Genomic DNA, 18,042 nt, shown 5'->3' on the forward strand with positions numbered 1-18,042 from the left:
TTTCACCCCTTCCCCTCCCCCACCTCCCCTCTCGCTTGTTTTCTGATTTGTTCAGTTCTCTGTAGTTAAGAGTCCGTTTCTTGATTTCTCTTCTTTCCTTTGCTCATTTGTTTTTTCTTAAATTCTACATAAGAGTTAAATCATGATATTTATTTGTCCTTCTGTGACTGCCTTATTCAGATTAGCATTATACCCTTTAGCACCATCCGTGCTGTTGCAGATAACAAGATTTCATTCTTTTTTATGGCTCAGTAATAATCCGTTGTATGTATTTATTTCACACCTTTATCCATTTATCTATTGAAGGGCACTTGGGCTATTTCCATAATTTGGCTATTGTAAATAATGCTGTGATAAACATAGGGGTGCGTGTATTCCTTAGAGTTAGTGTTTTTGTACTTTTTGTAAATATCCAGTAGTACAATTACTGGATCATATGGTATATTTTTAACTTTTGGAGGAAATTCCATACTGTCTTCAAAAGTGTCTGCACCAGTTTGTATTCCCACCAGCAGTACACGAAGATTCCTTTTTCTCCACATCCTCGCCAACACTTGTATCTTGTGTTTTTGATTTAGCCATTCTGACCAGTGTGAGGTGATATCTCTTGGTAGTTTGGATTTACATTTCCCTGATGACAGGTGATGTTAAGCATCTTTTCATGTGTCTGTTGGCCATCTGTATGTCTTTGGGGAAATGACTATTCATGTCTTGTGCCCATTTTTAAATTAGATTATTTGTTTTTGGGGTGTTAAGTTAAAATATATTTGATTTTTATCACTACTATTATTTAAAATTAAGAAAAATATGAGGTACTTAAGTATGTAATGTTTTATGTTCATATTGTGAATGCAAAAGATCACAGGATCAGTGAGACCTACAGGAAGCCTGTGGTTCACAAAGGAAGGAAGCTACTGTCTTATACATTATTTTTTATATCTATTATTTGTATAGCATAGTACTGATTGAATAAAAGGTTAAACTGAGATAGGATTGTTAGCATGTATGAACATATTTAGCGAATTTTCATTTAAGAAAAACTCATCTAGATTTTATTAAGTAAAGCAAGAGTTACCTTATAATTACCTATTCTGTTATCCACTGATAATACAGATTGGCTTTAATAATAACAGTAGGCTCCCTCATAGAGGTATGTGTGTATTAAAGAAAAGATATTAGGGGTACCTGGATGGCCCAGCCAGTAACGTGTCTAACTCTTGGTCTCAACTCAGGTCTTAATCTCAGGGTCGTGAGTTCAAGCCCCGCATTGGGCTCTACACTGGGCCTGAAGCCTACTTAAAATAGAAAAGAAAAAAGAATTACTATTAGCGACATAAGAATACAGCCACAAAAAAAAAAGTGGGGGGTGTGCCTGGGTGGCTCAGTCGGTTAAGTGTCTGACTTTGGCTCAGGTCATGATATCATAGCTCGTGGGTTTGAGCCCCGCATTGGGCTCTGTGCTGACTGCCAGTTCGGAGCCCGGAGCCTGCTTCAGATTCTGTATCTCCCACTCTCTCTGACCCTCCCCTGCTTACTCTGTCTCTGTCTCTCTCTCTCTCAGAAATAAATTTTTTAAAAAATTTAAAAAAAGAATGCAGCCACCATGGGCTTGGACAATTTATGAAAGTCGAATATATAGTCTTAAAATTGATGTGACTATAAATACCCAGGAGTACCCCATTTGTAAGATTTGTAATAAAAATTAATATGAGTGGAGTTAAGAGTTCTAATNACATATCAGTGCTAGCAAAATGGCAGAATTCATATAGCATCAAAGTTGTCCTGTGAGAGCCTCAACGCCTAACGATGGTGTAAAGAAAAGGAAACTCCCTCAGCCACTGGAAGGACAGTGTTACAATTAATCAAAAAGAAAAACCACAGCCTCCTTCCCACAATTCTTTTTAAACAGTCTTCATTTTCCACAGTAGTTAGCTCTTTTCTCCTTCCTTCCTTCCTTCCTTCCTTCCTTCCTTCCTTCCTTCCTTCCTTCCTTCCTTCCTTCCTTCCTTCCTTCCTTTCTTTCTCTCGGGAGAAAGGTGGGGAAGGGGAGGCGCAGAAAGAGAAGGAGAGAAGAGAATCTTTAGCAAGCTTAATGCTCAGTGTGGAGCCCAATGCCAGGCCAGTCTTTGATAGTGAGATCATAACCTGAGCCAAAATCAAGAGTCAGTCACTTAACTGACTGAGTAACCCAGGTGCCTCCATGGCAGAAAATTTTTTAGATATATCTAGTAGACTTCAAAGTACTGGAAAGGAAGCTCTTAGTCAAAGGCAAATTATCTTAGGATACTATAAGTGATACTAATTATTTTCCATTTGAACTGTATAAGCTGTGCTATAACAACAACAAAAAAGGAAGATATTGGGGTGCCTGAGTGGCTCAGTAGGTTAAGCGTCTGACTTCGGCTCAGGTCCTGATCCCACGCTGACAGCTAGCACAGAGCCTGGAGGCTGTTTCGGATTCTGTGTCTCCCTCTCTCTGACCCTCCCCTGCTCATTCTCTCCCTCTCTCTCTCTCTCTCTCTCTCTCTCTCAGAAATAAATAAAACATTAAAAACAAAAAGGAAGATATTATATCCCTCTTGAGACCTGTTATGGCAGGAGAACCACAATTAACATACAGAGTGACAAAGTGCAGAAGGCTGGCAGAGAGGGGCATAATTAAAGTGAGTAAGTTAGGCAGATACAGGAAGACCATGGAAGCTGAAGCATTTATTTCCTGAGGACCTGGTATTCTTTGGAAGTGAGGGGGGTAATTTAAAAGAAATATACTTGACCAAGGTCTCCTGGGTAGCTCAGTCCCTTAAGTGTCTGGCTCTTATTAATTTCAGCTCAGGTCATGATCTCACAGTTTATGGGTTTGAACCCTGTATTGGGCTCTGTGCTAACTGTGCAGAGCCTGCTTGGGATTCTCTCTCTCCCTACCCCTCTTCCCCTCCCCTGATTGCTCGCTCTCTCTCTCTCTCTCTCTCTCTCTCTCTCTCTCTCTCAAAAATAAAGAAAAAACATTTAAAAAAGTGTTTTTAAAGGAAATATACCGGACCAAATAGCTTGCTTGTACAAATGTTAAACAGAACACCATAGTCTGGAAGAACACATGTGAGAGAGGTTCTGAAATCTGAGTGTGCCTTAATGGGTATAGTGATGAAGAGTGATTGCCTTCTTTAAGTTATAGTCAGACCATTGTGCACACCGAGAGCTGTACAAACAATATGAGCCACCTTACCTTCTGTGTTTTCTAAGGAATGGTATGTTTTTCTAAATTATAGCTAGTCCAAATTGTAAAGACCTATGCACAAGTGCCTCCTTATCAGTTAACCATAGCTGGAAAACTCAGAATTGGAATACATATTCATTAGAGTTATTTGATAAATAGGCTTCCTATAAAAATTTGACCATCATAGGGGCACCTGGGTGTTTCAGTCAGTTAAGCATCTTTTATTTATTTTATTTTATTTTTTAGCATCCAACCCTTGATTTTGGCTCATACCATGATCCAAGGGTTGTGGGACTGAGTCCCACATCAGGCTCCATGGAGCCTGCTTAAGATTCTCTCTCTGTCTCTCTCTCTCTCAAAAAAAAAAAAAAGTTACTGGAAGAGTGTCCCATAATACAAGAGACTTTTTAGGAATTCAGATATATGATTACTACCCTTTTTTCTAACCTTTATTTATTTTTTGAGAGACAGAGCATGAGCTGGGGAGGGGCAGAGAGAGACACAGAATCTGAAGGAGGCTTCAGGCTCTGAGTTGTTAGCATAGAACCCGACACGGGGCTCAAACCCACGAACCGTGAGATCATGACCTGAGCTGAAGTTGGTGCTCAACGGACTGAACTAGCCCATAGAGGCACCCCATACTACCCTTTTTCCTAAGAGAATTTTAGAGGAGGGTTTACTCTTTTTTGTACACATGTAATATGGTTGCTATGTACATTTGGAGCATGTGTTAGAATGGAATACAGCAATACAAAACCTGATTGTTTCTTTTTTTTTAATGTTTTATTTATTTTTGAGAGAGAGATAGCATGAACAGGGGAGGGTCAGAGAGAGAGGGAGACACAGAATCTGAAACAGTCTCCATGCTCTGAGCTAGCTGTCAGCACAGAGCCCGATGCGGGGCTCGAACCCACAAACCATGAGATCATGACCTGAGCCGAAGTCGGACACTTAACCAACTGAGCCACTCAGGCGCGCCAAAACCTGATGGTTTCTTAGAAGAATTTTTTTTAATGCTTATTAATTTTTGAGAGAGAGAGGGAGGGAGGGAAGGGCACAGAGAGAGAGAGAGAGGGAGACACAGAATCCAAAGCAGGCTCCTGGCTCTGAGCTGCCAGCACAGAGCCTGACACAGGGCTTGAACTCATTAACTGCTAGATCATGACCTGAGTTGAAGTTGGACACTTTAATCAACTGAGCCACCCAGGCGTCCCACAAAACTTGATTGTTTCAATTTAAAAACTACTATTCTTGGGGTGCCTGGGTGGCTTAGTTGGTTAAGCGTCCGACTTTCGCTTAGGTCATGATCTTGCGGTTGTGGGTTCGAGCCCCGCGTCGGGCTCTGTGCTGACTGCCAGCTCAGAGCCTGGAGCCTCTTTCGGTCTGTGACTCCCTCTCTCTCTGACCCTCCCCTGCTCACGCAGTCTCTCTCTCTCCTAGAAATAAATAAAACATAAAAAAAAAAAAATTTAAAAACTACTATTCTTGGGGGCGCCTGGCTCTTTCAGTTGGTGGGTCATGTGACTCTCTCTCTCTCTTTTTTTTAAGTTCATTTATTTTGAGAGAGAGAGAGAAAGCCTGAGCAGGAGAGGGTCCAAGAGATAGCGATAGAAAGAATCCCAAGCAAGCTTTGCATTGTCAAGACGGAGCCCAATGTGGGGCTTACTCTCATGAACCGTGAGATCATGACCTGAACCAAAATCAAGAATTGGATACTCAGTGACTGAGCCACCCAGGTACCCCCAGAAGGGTATATTCTTAAGCATTAATGTGATTCTTGGCTTTCCTCTAGGCTAAGTATGATTCTATATGTAGGAATCAGGTTAGAGCAGATCTTGAGTTTTTGACAGCAAAAGTCATTATTTCAGTAGAGATTTTATCAGTATTGTAGATATGCCAAGTCATGAGTTCTTTTCAAATATAGGAGCTAGTTTATGATAGTAGAAACAATTTTGGCTGTAGAAAGGGAACTGAGTTCTAGTCCAACTATGTGACCTTAGGCAAATCCTTAACTTTTATGTATCTCATTTTCCTCATCTGTAAAACGAGGAATAATTGATTAAACATCTTTTAAAATCTGAAATTATAGGGCACCTGGGTGGCTCAGTTGGTTGAGCCTCAACGCTTGATTTCACCTCAGGTAATGATCTCACAATTCATGAGATCAAGCCACATGGGGCTCAGCACTGACAGCATGGATTCTGTCTCACCCTCTCTCTCTGCCCCTCCCCTGTGCTCCCTTTCTATCTCTCCTTGCCTGTCTCAAAATAAATAAACTTTAAAAAGTCTGAAATTATGGTTTCTTAATGGTTTTGTAAAGATTTAGCTTTATAAAGACATGTTTGAACCTAATCGTATTAGAAACATTGAAAATTCAATCAGGGTGATTCAAAGAAAGGAATGAATTATGGGCATCTTGCCTGGCTTATAGAATGTTAATAAATCATTGTTACCCATATCAAATTTAACTTCATGACTGATAAACCAATCTCTCTCTCTTTCTCTTTTTTCCCCTCTCTCATAATAACAGTTTTTTTTAATAGTTTATTGTCAAATTAGTTTCCACATAACACTCAGTGCTCATCCCCACAAGTGTCCTCCTCCATGCCCATCCCCCCTCCCCCCTCATAATAACAGTTTTATTAAGATAGGATTCACATACCATACAATTCATTCACTTAAACTGTACAATTCAGTAAATTTTAGTATATTCAGAATTGTACAGCCATCACCAGAATCAATTTTAAACACTTTCATCACCCCATAAAGAATGTACCTGTAAACACTTTCCCTTTCCTCTCAAACTTCCAGCTCTAGGCAGCCCCTAACTTACTTTCTGTCTCTATAGATTTGTCTGTTCTGAACATTTCTTATAAATATATGGCCTTTTGTGTCTGGTTTCTTTCACTTAATACTTTCAAGGTTTATCTGTACTATAGTATATCAACACTTTCTTTTCGTTGACAAGCCAGTATTCCGTTGTATACCACATATTATCTGTTCATCATTTTATGGACATTAGGGTTGTTTCCATTTTTTGGGTATTGTGAATAATGCTACTACAAACATTTGTGTGTACTTTTTTGTGTGTGGACATGTTTTTATTTCTCTTGGATATATACCTAGAAGTGGGATTGCTGGCTCTAATGGTTACATTGTGTAATAGTTATTAGAGAAACTGCAAGGCTGTTTTCCAAAGTGCCTGTGTCCATTTACATTCCCACCAGTAATGTACGAGGGTTCTAATTTCTCTACATCTTCCCTTACAGTTAGTATTTTCTCTCGTTTTGATTTTAGTCATCCTAGTTCATGTGAAGTGGTGTTTCTTTGTGATTTGATTTGCATTTCCCTGATGGGTAAGGATGTTGAACATCTATTCATGTGCTTATTAAGGCTCCCTCTTTGGCTGACTTCTGATGTGGGAATGTGATGTGGTTGAAGTTGATCTCCTTTAGCTCTTTTCCCTAAAGTGTCAACTGAACATTCTGAAGTATCAAATAAGCAATCTCTTCTTACTACTGGTAGAGAGTAAATCAAAGCCGTAATTTAATCCACACATCTCTTTTCATCTTTATTTCTGTAAAATGTAACAACAGAGAATTTTATTGGAAGTAAGTATGGCCTGTATTTTACATTTAATCTTTTTAAACCTTTTATTTATTTTTGAGAGAGTGAGAATGAGCAGCGGAGGGACAGAGAGGGAGACAGAATCCCAAGCAGGCCTCTGCACTGTCAGCACGGAGCTCAGTGTGGGGCTCGAACCCACAAACCATGAGATCATGACCTGAGCCGAAACCAAGGGCTGGATGTTTAACTGACGGAGCCACCCACACACCCCAATATGACCTGCATTTTAGTTGGAATTGTTACCTATCTTTGGTTGGGGGACAGAACTTTCATTGATATATTTTTAACACCAAAATCTTGGCAATTTGCTTAAGCTTTCAAATGTTCATGAATAAAACAGCAGCATAGAAAGTGGTATCTTAGTCACGCAGGGACACCTGGGTGGCTCAGTCAGTCTTGCATCCAGCTTTTGATTTCAGCTCAGGTCATGAACGTCACGGTTCATGGGTTCGAGCCCTGTGCTGACAGCTCAGAGCCTTCTTGGCATTCTGTCTCCCTCTCTCTCTGCCCCTCCCTCACTTGTTTAGTCTCTCTCAAAATAAATAAAAATAAACTTAAAAAAATATCTTAGTCACACAAAGATGTGAATGAAGCATGTCTGAGAATCTGGTAGAAAACCTTTTCACTTTTATAGTAGCCCTATTTCCCTTATATTATGAAAGTTTTGTGTATTAACATAAGATGTGTAATTGTTTTTCGTGAGCATTTTTAACTTAGGATGTGGCCTAAAATAGGTTAGTTTGAAGTGACACTTTTGTTAATACAAACTTAATTTATTAAATTAAGAATATTTAGTTTTAGGGGTGCCTGGGTGGCTTAGTCGGTTGAGCGTCCGACTTTTGCTTAGGTCATGATCTCGCGGTTCGTGGGTTCGAGCCCCGCGTCGGGCTCTGTGCTGACTGCCAGCTCGGAGCCTGGAGCCTGTTTCAGTCTGTGACACCCTCTCTCTCTGGCCCTCCCCTGCTCATGCTGTCTCTCTCTCTCTCTCCTAGAAATAAATAAAACGTTAAAAATTTAAAAAAAAAAAAAAAGAATATTTAGTTTTAGGGGCACCTGGCTGGCCCAGTCGATAGATCTAGCATGTGACTCGATCTCAGGGTTGTGAGTTCAAGCCCCACATTGAGTGGGAAGCCTACTTAAAAAAAAAAAAAAAAAAGTAGAGATTTTGCTCTTAAAAATGTTAATTGTTGCAATCTAGATTTTGTCTTAGTTCAGTCAGATTTGTGAAGTAATGTTTTTTATTTCCATTCCAGAAATACATGCTACAGGATTTAACTATCAGAATGAAGATGAAAAAGTCACCTTGTCTTTTCCTAGTACTCTCCAAACAGGTAAGAGTCGTGGCTTTTGTAAAATCCCATGATGAATAGTGACATCTTATTTCTTCCAAGGAAATTTGTTGCCATTTTTTTTTTCTCACTGGTTTAAGCAGATTAAATATGAAGACAGCTTTTGAAAGAGGATCATTACAGCTTTGGGGCCATCAGGAAAAAAGACGACAAAGCTAACGATCATTCTATCCTAGAACATAATGCATTGTTTTTCACCTTTTTAGTTTCAACTTTTTAAAACTACAGTTACCCAGCTCTGTCTTTCAGTAATTGAATCTACATGTCTGAGGTGAATATCTCACCAATGATTTTGATGTATATTATGCAAGGGAGAGCATGGAAGGAAATATTTGTTGATATGCTACTATTATCAGGCATTAAAGCACAAAGAAAAAAGAAGACTCTCTGAGCTTAATGTAGTATAAGAAATTACATACAAGTTAATTGGTAAACCACTATGACTTTGATTTATGATCAATTGAAAAGCAACAGTTGGAGGCACTTGTGATGAGCACTGGGTGTTGTATGGAAGTATTGAATCACTATATGGTAAATCTGAAACTAATATAATACTGTGCATTAACTGGAATTAAAATTTTTTTTAAAGCAACAGATAATTTGTATAAAAGAAAATGCAAATGACTAAGACATGTGAAAAGATAGTTGGCTTCCTAGTAATGAGAAATATGAAAACAGCAGTTTCTGCTATACCTGTTTTTTTTCTGTTATATAAGCTAAAGTTAAAAAAAAAAGAATTCTTAATGATTTGACTTCTTTGATATTGCTGGTGGGAGTGCAAATCCATGCAATGTATTTGGAAGGCAGTTTGGAAATATGTATCAAAAGCTTGGGGCACCTGGGTGGCTCAGTCATTTAAATGTCTTATCTTGGCTCAGGTCATGATCTCACAAACTGTGAGATCAAGCCCCCTGTCAGGCTATGTGCTGACAGCATAGAGCCTACTTGGGATTCTCCCTCTCCCTCTCTTTCTGCCCCTTCCCTGTTCGTGCTCTCTCTTGCACTCTCAGAAAAAATAAACTTAAAGAAACATGTCTAAACATGTTCATGTTTTTTGACTCAGCGGTTCTGGTAATAGGAATATATAATAAAGAAAAATCATAAATTCAAGAAATGCTTGATGCTTAGAAATGTCTATTGAGACGTTACTTAAGATAGTAAAAAATTAGAATAAGTATATTTACCCAACACTAAGGGAATAATTAAGCTAATTATGACATAGCAGTATGGTGGAAAATATATAGCAATTAAAAGTGAGGTTTATGAATTCTTAACACTTTGAAGTGCTTATTATAATGTAAAATCAAAAAGCAGAATACAAAATTACATATACAGGGTGGTGAATCATATCCCTCAAATTGTACAAATAAAATGATTATGTCTGGTTGTTGACATATTGCTTATTTTTATTATTTATACCTTTTTTTAGTTTCCATACTTTTAAAAAATGTTTATTAATCTATTTTGAGAGACAGAGTATAAGCAGGTTAGGGGCAGAGAGAGTGAGAGGGAGGGAGGGAGGGAGGGAGGGAGGGGGAGAGAGAGAGAGAGAGAGAGAGAGAGAGAGAGAGAAAATCCCAAGCAGGCTCTGCACTGTCAGCACAGAGCCCAACATGGGGCTCGAACTCCTGAACTGTGAGATCATGACCTGAGCTGAAATCAGGAGTCAGAAGCTAAACCAACTGAGCCACCTGGGTACCCCAGTTTCCATAGTTTTTATACTGATAATTTATTGCCTTACTATAATAGTGTTTTCAGAAAAATTAAAAAAAAATTTTTTTTTACATTTATTTGTTTTTGAGAGACAGAGCGCAAGTGGGGGAGGGGCAGAGAGAGAGGGAGACAGAATCCGAAGCAGCCTCCAGGCTCTGAGCTGTCTGCACAGAGCATGACATGGAGCTTGAACTCACAAACTGTGAGATCATGACCTGAGCCGAAGTCGGACACTCATGACTGAGCCACCCAGTCTCCCCTAGAAAAATTTTAAATTGAAGAAGTTTCATCTTTTATTTCAGTGCTCTTTTCATTTTGCCCTTTTCTAACTAGGATTTCTTGTTATGAAATTATTATAAAAATACATGTTTTGCCATGAACACATATTAAAAGATACTGAAGAATGTAACAGTAAAATTGAGATTTCTCTTCCTCTGACCCCTTCCATTGTCTGGTTAATCCTTCCAGAAATATTTTATGTATGTATAAGTATATGCATGCATTTTAATCTACCAATGAGATGACAAATCTCAGTGGCTTACAACAGAGAATTCTTGCTTGCCCATGTCCCTGAGGATTGCTGTAGGCATCTCTCCACCTTTGCCTAAGAGCTCCACTCAGCTCACAGCTCTTCTCATTCTGGCACCTGTAAGTAAGCAGCTACTGTCTGCAGCTCAGGGATGGAGACAGAGACAAATCATAAAGATACATTTAAGGCTTCTGCATGAATGGTGGTATACTTGATGTCCATTCTCATTTCACTGGCTGAAGCAAATAGCATAGCCGAGCCTAAAGTCACTGGGGCAACAGTTAACCAGATATTTGATTAAACTTCTATGAAAGAGTAAAAAACCAGACAATAATAGAAAGATAGGAACTTGCTAGAAGTAAAGACCAAAAAAAAAGTCAGAAAACTCCCACAAAACAAATGAGTATCCTTAGAGATACTCTTAATAGCACATTCATTAAACGAGAACAGGACAGAATGTTATCAAACAGAAAGAATTAGAGCAAGAAAACTTTGGAAATTATAATACAATAGAAATAAAAAACTCAGGGCGCCTGGGTGGCGCATTTGGTTAAGCATCCGACTCTTGATTTAGGCTCAGGTCATGATCTCCTGGCTTATGAGTTCAGGTCCTGTGGGGCTGGGCACTGACCGTGCAGACCCTGCTTGGGATTCTCTCTCTCTGCCCCCTCTTGCACGCACGCTTGTGCTCTCTCTCTCTCAAAATAAATAAACAAAAACTTAAACAAAAAAAAAAAAAACACAGTAGAAGTTTTGGAAAATGAAATAGAGGAATCTTACAAATGGTAGACAGATTTGAGGACTGATCTATCAGAACCAACATCCATCTAGTAGAAGCGGACAGAGGAAGTGAGAAGAGAAAATTATTAAAGACACAAAGAAAATTCCTTTGAACCGAGGGGATTGGAACCTTCATTCTGAAAAGATACACCACTAATAGTGACAAAATAAATGTAAAAAATCCCATAGCAATGCAAATCTTAGAAAAGTGAGGCCCTCAAACTGTTTCTTCTCAGAGTCAGTAGGTTGGGAGGAAAGAGGGAAGGCCAGCAGGTTACCTTTCAAGTTCAGGAATCAGAATAACAGTAGACTGGAGAGTGGGGGTGGGCAAAATGGGTGAAAAGGAATGGGAGATACGGGATTCCCCTTATAGAATGAGTAAGGCAGGGGGATCCAAGGCGCAGCATAAGAAACATAGTCAGTGGCATTGTAATAGGTGGTATGGTAACAGGTGGTAGCTACACTGGTAGTGAGCACAGCAAAGCTTATAGACTTGTCAGATCTCTATTTTACACCTGAAACTAATGTAACATTGTGTGTCAACTATACTTGAATGAATAATATTTTAAAAAAAAAAGGAATAGACCATCAGGAAACTAGACACTAATGATGCCATTTCTTCAAAATTATGAATATGATTTTAGCCAAATTGTGAATTTAAAGAGGGTAAAGATATTTTCAGATTTGCATGGTCATAAAAAGCTTTAATTCTTTATAAAAGATGTAGGAAGGGGAGATGTAATTTAGCTACAACTTTACTTTCTATAGTAAGAAGAAAATAAAGTGTAAAATTGAAAAGTGAAGAAATAGCTATTTAAGCAAGGTATTTAGAAATCACAGAGTTGGGGTGCCTGGCTGACTCCATTGAGAGGTTAAGCTTCTGACTCTTGATTTCTGCTCAGGTCATAATCTCATGGTTTGTGAGATAGAGCCCCACATAGGGCTCAGCACTAAACAGCTTGAAGCCTGCTTGGGATTCTCTCACTCTTGCTCTCTCTCTGCCCCTCCCCGTGTGTCTGTCTCTGTGTGTGTGTGTGTCTCTCTCTCCCTCTTAAAATAAAGAAACATTAAAAAAAATAATAAAGGGGCACCTGAATGGCTTAGTCGGTTGAGTGTCTGACTTCAGCTCAGGTCATGATCTTGTGGTTTGGGGGTTCAAGTCCCACATTGGGCTTATTGCCATCAGCCTGTCAGCACAGAGCCTGCTTCTGGTTATCTGAAACCCCCCCTTCCCCCATGCATGCTCCCTTGCTCTATCTGTCTGTAAAATAATAAAACATAAAAGTTTAAAAAATAATAATAAAAATAAAATTCAAATGATATATAGTAGAAATGTGTTTGCCATTCTAGTCCTTTCTAACTCAGCTCTACTCGAAAGCAACCAGTTTCCTATGTAACCTTTCAAAACTATTTCATAGTTTTGTAAACATTTCTGTATGTACTATTTAAGAATACAGGCGTTAGGGGTAGCTGGGTGGCTTAGTCGATTGAACGTCGACTTTTGGTTTTGGCTTGGGTCATGATCTCATGGTTTGTGGGTTTGAGCCCTGCGTGGGGCTCTGTGCTGACAGTGTGGAGTCTGCTTGGGATTCTCCCTCTTTGCCCCTCCCTCGCTGGCTTTCTCTCTCTAAATAAGTAAATAAACAAACCTAAAAATATATTTAAAAAAACAAAAAAAACATAGACATTAGCATGCCATACATCATATTCTGTAACGTTCTTTTCCTGTGTGTGTGTGTGTGTGTGTGTGTGTGTGTAAATAAAAGAGGTCAGTTATCAGTATATAAGAGCTGCATCATTCTTGATGAGGACTGTTTATAACAGACATAGTAAATTGTGAAGTCATTCCTAATAAAAGCAGGAACAGGTCAGAGGAGGTTATGACCTTTAGTATACTGTAATTTGACAGAGTTTTGGAGATTTTTAGCTAATACAACAATAAATAAGTAACATAAATATTAAAATTAAGAAATTATCTTATTTGAGATGCGACTATATTGATTATTGAACATTTGTAAAAATTTGTTCGAAAATTATTGGCTTTCACATTTTTCCAAGATTCTCTGGACCACAATTACCCTTTTTCTTTGCTTTAAAAATGATGTCCTTGGGTCGCCTGGGTGGGGCAGTTGGTTAAGCATTAAACTCTTAATCTTGTCTCAAGTCATGATAGTTCTAGGCATTGGCCTCTGCGTGATGGTGCTGAGCCTACTTGGGATTCTGTCTCCCCTTCTCCCTGACCCTCCCCTGCTTGTGCTTGCTCTCTCTCTCCGTCAAAATAAATACTTAAAAAAAAATTTTTTTAAATGATGTCCTTACTTTTTCATGTTTCCCCCTCGAGTTTTAATAGGTTGCACAATCATTCTATCTTCTGATAATGGAATAAATATGGAGAATATATTGAGAGGACATTAGTAGTCTCTGTGTTTAGCCTCATCAGAGTTAACAGTCATGCCAGCTATTTCATAGCTCAGTAAAACATTTCCTTTTCTGAATTTGGCACATTCTAGAATAGAGGTTAAATTACTATGATCATTGTAAGCTCACAACAACCTCAGAATCATCTGTTAAGGATCCTACAGAGTGGTGTGTATTTGGAAAAACACTAGGTGATACTGACATTTCGAAGAGTGAAAAACAGGATCACAGGAAATGGTGACATGAAGGCAGAGACCTTTACTCCATTTTTATACAAATTAATTATCTGTCTAATTTTTTAGCATTTAGTCAGCTCATTAAATTTTTATTGAAGTATTTCAAGGTCTACATGAGGTTTTACAGCAATTATATCCTTCTAAGCAGGAAACCAAATAAGGTTTTTGATAGAAGTTGCACTTTTTCTGTTGTTTAACTTATAAATGAGTTTATTGTATGTTTTAGAAGTTTTTAAAAGGTTTATCATTTTAAGTAGATAAGTATTGCATACACTGGATATTGAAATAAGGTGTCTAATGTGAGGAACAATGTAGATTTTGTACACAAACAGGTATAGAATTAGACAATCTGGCATTCAGTTCTTCAGTGTGCTGTAAATTTGATAAGTTGACACGTATTAAGAAGTCTTTTCTCTCCTGTTTTTGCCCTAAAATTCTACTATATTAGTGTATTTTGTAATTAGTATCATATAATGTGTCACTTTTTAAAACTTTAACTTGTGTTTGTTTGAATTTCAGGTAATAACCTTTTCCAATACTTTGTATTTTGTTTAGTATGTCACTTTTTCGGAAGTGGTCACTATCAATATCTTGTTATGGTTTGATGGCCTTGGAGATTTAAAACTGAGTAAAAGTGTAACCAGCCTTGCTTATTTAGTTATGAGTTTTAAATCCATTTTTATTCCAAATAGGAAAAGGCAAAAGTAGATTTCCCATGGAGTATGAATTTCATAAAAGATATTTTAATAGTTGACCTAGTGAAAACAGATTGGCCAGTTCCATTTATGGAATTGCAACATAAAATTCCATCATATACTTCTCTTTAAAGGTAGTGGGTTTTTATAATCTATTAGATATTCCTTGTAAACTCTATTAATGTGAATATATCTGCTTTTTTAAAGATTAGTGAATTCCTAAAGAAAATAGGTAGAAATTTTATACTATATAGTTAAATTCTTCCGTGTATAATACTATAAATAAATATATCATTTAGTATCACTCATTTAGAATTCTTTCACATTCTTTTATTGTGTTTTGATTTACTGTCCCAGAAATCTGTCATTCTCTTTAAGAAAGTAATAACTGTCCCCTTCAGACAGAAGGTGATTTTTAAAAAATAGGAGTCATAAACATTTATTCAAATAAGCTTCAGTTTTTTTCCCAGCATGATTACCTTAGGGCACTTTTGGGGCGCCTGGGTGGCTTAGTCGGTTACGCGTCCGACTTTCGCTTAGGTCATGATCTCGCGGTTCGGGTTCGAGCCCCGCGTCGGGCTCTGTGCTGACTGCCAGCTCAGAGCCTGGAGCCTGTTTCAGTCTGTGACTCCCTCTCTCTCTGACCCTCCCCTGCTCACGCTGTCTCTCTCTCTCTCTCCTAGAAATAAATAAAACTATTAAAAAAAAAAAAATAGGGCACTTTTGGGTGCCTGGCTGGCTGGTCAGTAGAGCATGCGACCCTTGATCTTGGGGTCATGAGTTTGAGCCCCACGTTGGGTACAGAGCTTATTTAGGGAAAAAAAAGAATATGACGCTTTGTTGAATGATGACTTAGCCACAAAGGTCTGAAATTTTCACTTGAAGTTACTTTCAGAATGAGTTTGAGGTACATATGAAAATCAGTTTAATTACTTAATTGACATACTTAATAGACCACAGTGTTTTGTCTAAAAACAATTTGCAGTTTTTCATTCACTTATTTTGTAGACTTGGACTCTTTGTGACTTTTGGACTTTTTAAGAAAATCAATTGAGGGGTGCCTGGGTGGCTCAGTCGGTTAAGTGTCCAACTTCGGCTCAGGTCATGATCTCATGGTTCGTGGGTTCGAGCCCCATGTCAGGCTCTATGCTGACAGCCAGCTCAGAGCCTGGAGCCTGTTTCGGATTCTGTGTCTCCCTCTCTTCCTTACCCTTCCCTGCTTTCTCTCTCTCCCTCTCAGAAATAAATAAAAAACATTAAAAAAAATTTTTAAAAATCGATTGAATTTTGCAAAGTGGAAGATTTGACTTTGAGAACATCCAAGAATATGTCAGAGAGATAAAGAGTCCAGAACATTTTAAACAATGTCAGGGTCATTGCTCTATGGCATTCCAAAATGACAGTTTAAAACATTAGGATATAAAATGTTTTAGAATGATTGCCTAATTACTTTATAGTCATACTATGTCTTTGATTTGTTGGATTCCCACGCTCTAGCTCCTGTTATAAATAAGCACTTAAAAGAATCAATTAAAAGTCAACATTTTTCTGGTTGGTTTTGGGGGGGGAGGGATTTAATTTATAAAATGTAGAATGGGATTATTGTTTTGTCATGCATCTAAATAGATAATAATTATAATCTTTTTTCTGTTATCAGAGAAAGTATATATACTCACAAAAACTCCCAATTTTGTCTAATCTGGGTTTGCCCTTATACAACAATGAAATATATATTCAAGTTGCATTTTTATTTGCATTTAGTAATTATTGATTAAATGTATTTCTTTAACATTATCATTTCAAATGACTGAGGTGACTAAGAGGTTTTTTTATGCCCTTTTGCCAGCCAAATCCTTGATCTTTGATATATAGTTCTTTACAGCAATAGGGAATCAGTGTTCCATTTGGATTGAAAAGATAAGGTCTTATCTTACTGATAGAGTAATTGGCATGAACTCATCTCAGTGGACCAATTTGTATGGCATAATTGGCAGAGGACATGAATTTTGGATTAAGCAGGCCTAAAGTTTTATCTCATTCTTGCTATTTACTAATCGTGTGATCTTAGGCAAGTTATTTAACTTTTCAATTTCAGTTTCCTCATCTGAAAAAAATGGAGACTATACCTACTTCCAAGTTTCTAAATATTTTTAAAGCACCATGCACAGTAGCCTGTCATACATTTATTAACAAATGTTCATTTCCTTTCCTGTTTTTATCTTTATGTATTGGTGATTTGAGATTAAGTTAATATAGTTAAAGAACTTTCTAAGTAGTCACCTTTCTAAGCAGTCACCCTAAACATGATGTTAAGATTACTTTAGAATTAGTTTGCCATTTCCTTTAGTAAATACTGTATTCTCTCCATTGCCGGGAGAAGTGTTTGAGAAAGGAAAGAATGATTCAAACATTGTAAAGAGTCAACTAAGTTGGTGTCTGAAGGACATATTTTTAATAATGAGTTTAATATCTATATTAAAGTGGTTTTCATTCATCTTCAATCACAGGTACAGGAACCTTAAAGATAGATTTTGTTGGAGAGCTGAATGACAAAATGAAAGGCTTCTATAGAAGTAAATATACTACCCCTTCTGGAGAGGTGCGTTATGCTGCTGTCACACAGTTTGAGGTATGGTCTTCTTCTCTAAAATATTATGATCTCAATGTATAAACATTCTGACAAAGTTCTGTTCTATTATTTGCATGATTATTTCAGGCTAGGCACCTTTGGCCATAATTATATTCATGATTTCAGAATTTTTATTTTATGTTGAGCAAGTTATCTCCATTATAGAGGGAGAGAAATAAAGATGTAGGCTGGAGGATATCTTTTCTCCCCTTGTAGGATAGTATATTATTTTGTTTTGCTTTGTTTCCTTCCTGATTGCTTGTTAAATTATTTTCTTGTACTTCATTAAAAAACTTTAACCAGGTATTCACTTTTTATTAACTTTTACATAATAATTGGTCAACGTTATTGATGTCCACATTCAGGTCTTCAGTATAGCAAAGTTTTCTTCTATTACATTACCACTGTGGTTTCTACTCTGTTCTCTTCATATTGGTTTATGTCTAATATCTGTTTCTCAAATGAATTTTTGATTGCTTTCATCACTTTGTCTTTTGTATATTGAGAAACTTTTTTTTTTGCAACTTTTAAATCTTATTATCCATGTTAATTCATTTAATTTCCTCTAGTAAAAATTCATTTCTCTACTGCCGCTGCTCCTAATTTAAAAGTTTTCTGTGCTATATTTCTTTCCTTATAATCTTATTTACTTTTCAAATAAGTAAGTAGAATGAGTCCATCATTTATTTAACTTCTTTGAGAGTGCAATCAGCCATCTAACATTTTCCTTGGAGAAACTTTTTTCCAAAAGTCCATGTTTTCTCTACTTCTAACTAATTGGTTCTATGATTTTTTTTTTTTTTTTTTACTTTCATTCTGTTTCATTAAAGTTTCTTTTATAACTGGTATTCT

General features: G+C 37.4%; 1 protein-coding gene and 1 pseudogene across 1 annotated transcript in view; both read left to right on the forward strand.

Moving 5' to 3' along the window:
* NPEPPS (aminopeptidase puromycin sensitive) overlaps nt 1-18,042 on the forward strand; it is a 93,394-nt gene that overhangs the window by 44,412 nt on the left and 30,940 nt on the right. Inside the window, exons 3-4 of the mRNA XM_077779310.1 lie at nt 8,095-8,172; nt 17,069-17,190. Of these exons, the coding sequence (XP_077635436.1) occupies nt 8,095-8,172; nt 17,069-17,190 (200 nt within the window). The remainder of the gene's footprint in view (nt 1-8,094; nt 8,173-17,068; nt 17,191-18,042) is intronic.
* Nucleotides 1,593-1,862, forward strand: LOC144243964 (ubiquitin-conjugating enzyme E2 variant 1 pseudogene; annotated as a pseudogene).

Source organism: Crocuta crocuta, unplaced genomic scaffold (assembly GCF_008692635.1).
Source record: "Crocuta crocuta isolate KB4526 unplaced genomic scaffold, BGI_CrCroc_1.0 scaffold68, whole genome shotgun sequence".
NCBI lineage: Eukaryota > Metazoa > Chordata > Mammalia > Carnivora > Hyaenidae > Crocuta > Crocuta crocuta.